This window comes from Limulus polyphemus, unplaced genomic scaffold, assembly GCF_000517525.1.
Source record: "Limulus polyphemus unplaced genomic scaffold, Limulus_polyphemus-2.1.2 Scaffold3804, whole genome shotgun sequence".
In the NCBI taxonomy this organism is placed as follows: Eukaryota; Metazoa; Arthropoda; class Merostomata; order Xiphosura; family Limulidae; genus Limulus; species Limulus polyphemus.
In genome coordinates this window covers 92,401-98,441 of record NW_013669414.1, presented here as the reverse complement: position 1 = coordinate 98,441, position 6,041 = coordinate 92,401, and the positions used below count along the sequence as shown (strand labels likewise).

The window sequence follows — 6,041 nt, the reverse complement described above, 5'->3', positions numbered from 1 at the left end:
CAGTTAATTACTACACACACACACACACACACACACGGAAAGAGAAAATTGTTCGGGTATAGTTTATACCTAAAAATTTTACAAGTGAAATACTATGTTCACCTGTTTGCATGCTTTAAATAATGCTGTCCAGAAACTTACCACACACAAACCAAGGTAGAATGACACCAATACCCAACATATGACCACAGACATCAGTCCCACCACTGAAAAACTAGAAAAGATAACATTTGAAAGATTGGTTTTTGTAACTACAACATGGTCTTAAGAATCGTTTCTAAGACTGGAATAAAAACAGCTGCATAGCTTTTCAAAGTATAATTATATTTAATGACCCCCGTGTTTTAACATTCTAAAAATTATATAAAATCCAGATATCTTTTGTGTACAGTATTTACAAAGATAAGTTCTCCTAAGTAATAGTTATAATACTATGGTAAAACTCTGATCACAAATACAAAATAAAACTCTAGTTCTCTAATATTTTCACTGCTTTAGGAAATTTCTGTTAGTTAGTTACTTTTCATGATCCCAACACAAAACAAACATTCTAATAGAATTACAATTATACTGTGAAACACATGTAACATTATTTACATGCATAAAAATTTACTTTAAGACAACTGTTAAAAAAAACTCACAAGATAAGCAGGCAGCGTGATGTTCGACAAACGGCTCCAATTAAGATGAAACAGAAAATAACCAATAAACTCAAGACAGCAAATGTTGCTGGCCATCTACAAGAAATGTAAATTTATCAGTATGAAAACTTTTCATATAAATATATATCATATGTTCATGAAAGTTAAAATAATAACAGTCTTACCATAGTTTATGAAACTTGATTAATAAAGCATGTTTTTTAAGATAAAATTTCCTTCAACAGAAATGAGATAAAACATTGCATTAGGGTTCATAAACATTTTATGCATTTTAAAGGATGTGAATCTATGTTGGCCAAACTACATAAAATGCTTTTAATATTACATAAGACAATTAATACAACAAAATTGTCAGGATGTTTAAGTGCTTTAAACTGCTTTGCAGTACGTATCGTACTGATATCCTAATTTATTTCCAATTTTTGGCTTTTAAACTACAAAATATCAACATATCTTACACTTCATTATTAAGTACTAATTACATGTTGTCTTTCTTAACTATATTTCATTTAAATCAGTTGTGCTTTTAACTTAAATTTTTTAATTCTCTTATGTTCTGAAGCTATTATCAAAGTATATTAAAAATGCACGACTTGAAACTTCTGAAGTATTCATTCCGCCTGGAATTTTAAGTTGGACAACACTTAGGCCTCCATACTGATGTCTTTATCTAGTTGCTGTGACTACTGATTAACTGACATTTCAACATGTAATGTAATGTAGTTGTGTTAGATACCTCCTTACTGATGTTATTTAAGGGAAGGAGAGACATCCACTGCTAGCACATACTGCAGTAATGCTGTCATTAGAGTTGGCATATATACAGGGAAGGATAAACATCCACTGTTGACACATACTGCAGTAATGCAGTCATTAGAGTTGACATATATACAGGGAAGGATAAACATCCACTGTTGACACATACTGCAGTGATGCCATCACTGGAGTTGAAATATGCAGGGAAGGATGGACATCCACTGCTGACACATACTGCAGTGATGCCATCACTGGAGTTGAAATATGCAGGGAAGGATATTGTTGTTGTGGCTCCTCTTGACTAAAAATCTTCAAACAAATTCATGAAGAAACAAGAAAAAATTAGTAAGGTAAGAACACTATCATAAAGAACAGATTTAAAGAATTATGTATATAAATAAATGTAAAAATGAACTACTTAATGAATAGCAAGGTGAAAAAATTTCTTCATAGAAGCAGGGATAAATTAGGGCTCCATCCATCTGTTGATGCATAAAAAAGATTGTGATTAAATATCCATCAACTCCAGTGATGGCATCACTGCATTATGTGCCAGGAGTGGATGTCCATCCTTCCCTGCATATTTCAACTCCAGTGATGGCATCACTGCAGTATGTGCCAGGAGTGGATGTCCACACTTTTGACAAATGGCCTCCTGTTGTATTGTTAGAACTGGTTATTAATGAGAAACCATAACAACAATTCCATTTGTCAAGTGTTCTCATTAATAACTAGTTCTAACAATACAACAGAAGGACAACAACAACAATACCACCATTTGTCAAAAGTGTTCTCATTAATAACCAGTTCTAACAACACAACAGGAGGACCACAACAACAATACGACTTTAATCCTAGTAATAAATAAACTTACAATAACTAATTTTTTATTGGTTTTTAACTGGACACTCAATGTTTTTGCTTTACAGCTTCTTCAGCAATGTTCTTCTAAAACACAAACTATTTAATATCTTTTATATACCAGTATGTACTGTAGAAATTAAACAATACTACTTGATTTTCAGCAATTGTAGTCCACACTAGAGGGATTTAGACATTTTGGCAATAATGTTAGAAAAAAACGACTTTTATTCTCCAAATGATAATAAGAATTTTTTTTTTTCTGCCAACATTTCACCATTTAAACTTCATCATGTTAGTAGTACAATAAACTTGGAACTACTAACATGATGAAGGCACAGTGGTGAAACACTGATGGAAGTAAAAAAAATTGTTATTAGCTTGAGAGTAAAGGACATTTTTTTAAATTTTATTGTCAAAACAATACTACTTGTCAAACATGTTACCTCAGCAACAACAAGCTCTAACAATGAGCAAATGGTCCAATTTTCAAGTTATCACCAAGTAAAAAAGTTACTACATCATCATTTTTTACAGTTATCTGTGATATTCAAATTTTTAACAGGACTATCAAGAGCTGAAAATGGGATAACATTAACTCTTCAAACCCAAGCAGGCACTGCCAGAATCTGGCCAAAAATCCCAATTTATTCATCAGACGATGATGAAATTTGATAACATTTATGTCTCTTTGGTGAAAACTAATCCAAACCATGTTATTATCAATAAAATTAAAGAAATTAAAATTTTATAAGTGTGCTGATAATTATTAAGAAATCAGAAAAATAATTTGACAGAATGTACAAAAATTTATGGTTTTAAAAAGAGTTAAATACTTGTAATATTTTTGTTTTTTCAAAAGGGGTGCAGATACAGCAAAACAGTTTCCATACAACTAAGCATAATTGTGTCAAAAGTTGAGAATCTCATGTATTAATTTATATTAAACAAATAAGAAAGTAAAAAATGCAATTATACATACAAGTATTCTATCACTGACAATCACTAAAGAACAGCGTATTACACCTTGACTTGTGACTTTTTTAAACAACCTATACATAAACCTATAGCACTATAAGTCAGTGTACAGAAAATTAACAGGCATAAGATACTCATATTTCTCACCTGAACAGTTCCACCAGGTGGATAGTTTCATTTACTGATTTGAGAAGCCCATTTACAAGTGCTGCATCAACATCTCTAACTCTTTTAGTTAACTGAGAGATATTTTTTGACATGATTTGAATTAACTCCAGTAATTCAGACTGGACAGTGGCATTGGACCCAGCTTGTTTAAAGGTCACATTCAGTTGCTGCAAGTTTTCTCTGACGTTTTGGGTCAGTATGAATTCAGTGCGATTAACCTGAAAATTAAACAGCGAGACCCATAATTAACTTGACTAATTTTTGGCAAAATAATATAATTTTTATTTTATGCATTAAAATAGTTTTTATTTTAAACCAGCAGATGTCACTGTAATAACAGAACTAGTAAAATGCTATTGGTAATATATATTGACCCTGTGATAACAGGTACAGAAAATACAATAGTAATAATACATCCTTCCGTCTTATCAATCTAAACATGAATTACTTATTAAAGATGCAATTAATTTGGAAGCTTTAACTTTTACAAATTTTTTAAAATCAAAATTATATTATTTTACTTGTTTTGACATACAATTACTTAGACTGTTTTCTATGTAAAATGTCTTTTACACAGTTTCTGATACAACTTTGAGTATTATATTTGAAATGATATGGACAATTAACATTTAACTTATCAGCAAGTCTAAAGAGTGAAATACCACACAATTTGTTCAGTCTATAGAAAAACATGTAAGTAAGCTACATTCAATGGTTTATTTAGATTACATATATAAAAAAGCAATATTAATCACAGTACAAAACATTTACTTTGTCAGTATATAAAAATACACACACACACTCTTTATATGGTGGTGTGAGTAGACCTCATGAGACCCTTAACCACCATTGTTAACTATTTATTATAGGCACCTCAAGAAGCAAAGGAGACCTTGGGGGCTCATTGTCTTGATCTAACCACCAAGATAGTTAGTTGTGCCCCTGTCTCTACACTAACATGGTGTATCTAACAGTGTTAAAAAAAATAATCAGGATAAAACATCAAGTCAGAATGAAACCTTTGTTCATGTTACCCTCTTCACAAACACACCTGTGAAGTCACCTTACAAGACTAACACTCACAAAGTTTTTTTGAGAATTGGAGTTAGAGGTCTGGAGAAGTCAGTTTGTGGGCTTTGAACAACGTCATTATCTTTCACCGAAACTTACATCAGAAAATAATCACAACTGATGACAAAGACAGTATCAGACTTTGAATATTGTCCTTATAAAGTGAGCTTAACCCTCTGTACTGCTGTACATCTGAAATAAATACACACACATTACAAATACTCACACGATCATGAAATCCCTGGATGAATACTCGCATTTCTTGTGTAGCATCTTCTACCTTCTGGATACCTTCGTGGGCTAGGAAGTTCCCATAAAACCCAACTGCTAGCGCTCCACTGAAAAACACAATAAAAACATTTTAAATAATAGTGTAAAATGTAGTTTGTTTTCAACCTGAATGTAAAAAAAAAAATCATATACCTGAAAGATAATTTTTACTTTTATATGATGGTTAATCCAAATATTTTGTGATCATTACGTACTGTAAACCTGTCAGATATTTCCATTAGCAGGGCATGGAAACACAAGCCTTCAAATGAGTTTTTTAACTGAAGTTAACTATAGTCAAGAGTAAGTATACATCTGCACAATAATGACATTATATGATGACCTGTTGGTAGACTTCACCTTCATGGTTTTAGTCATGACTAAGTACCATGGGTCAAAGAAGCAGGTGACATTATTCTCTTAAGAAAATGTTTGAGTAAGTTAACTAAAGACAGCATCAAATATGGAGATAATGTTTTACCTTCATAAATTATGTTTCTAATGTGTGATTTTCAAGCATACCCATTTAACCTGAAATTACAAAATATGTGATGTGTAGAAAATGCACCATTCATTAAGATAGCAATAATGTAGCAGTAGGAAATACACAAATATTTCAAGCATTATGATGACAATAAGCTGAAATCTACAGAGCAAAGTAGTGAATAGAGCAGGTTGATTGATAGAATTAGCTGATCAATTACTCATCTGCTGATTAACAGCTTAGTCGAAAGTAACTTTTTGATTTTTATATAATGTATTTTAACACACTTAACATGACAGGTCATCTTAAGCTACAAAAATTTAGGATTAAATTACTTCTGTAACTCTAAACTGTATCACATACACAATATAGTACAACACCCATAACAAGCTGAAAATACTACTGATATTGTAACATGGTTTTATCCCTACAAATTTTCAGAAAACTATACCACTAAATCTAAATAAACTAGTTATTTGTTAAACTAACTGCCCCTAGATTCCACATGATAAAACTATTAAAGATTCTAGTCATAGTAAGTGTTAGATAATTCAGTGAAACAAATTAACACTGATGTTAGAAAAACAAACAGTACAATGGTAAGAAAACTTGATGATCTCAATTTAATAGATTAAAACAATTTATCTATCTATACGTAAAGACAAAATGTGTTTGTTTGCACCCTAACTCCTCGGAACCTAATGGGCCAATCTCAACCAAAATTTGTATGTAAACACTATGAACTATGAGGAATGTTTTAAGAAGGCCAAAATTGAACTTAACCCTATTTC

General features: G+C 31.3%; 1 protein-coding gene across 1 annotated transcript in view; it reads right to left on the bottom strand.

The window, feature by feature from the left end:
- Nucleotides 1–6,041, bottom strand: part of LOC106470069 (protein tweety-like) — a 43,388-nt gene that overhangs the window by 7,492 nt on the left and 29,855 nt on the right. The window contains exons 4-7 of the mRNA XM_022398615.1: nt 4,723–4,834; nt 3,405–3,643; nt 642–737; nt 142–214 (exon numbers count right to left, since the gene is read on the bottom strand). Of these exons, the coding sequence (XP_022254323.1) occupies nt 142–214; nt 642–737; nt 3,405–3,643; nt 4,723–4,834 (520 nt within the window). The remainder of the gene's footprint in view (nt 1–141; nt 215–641; nt 738–3,404; nt 3,644–4,722; nt 4,835–6,041) is intronic.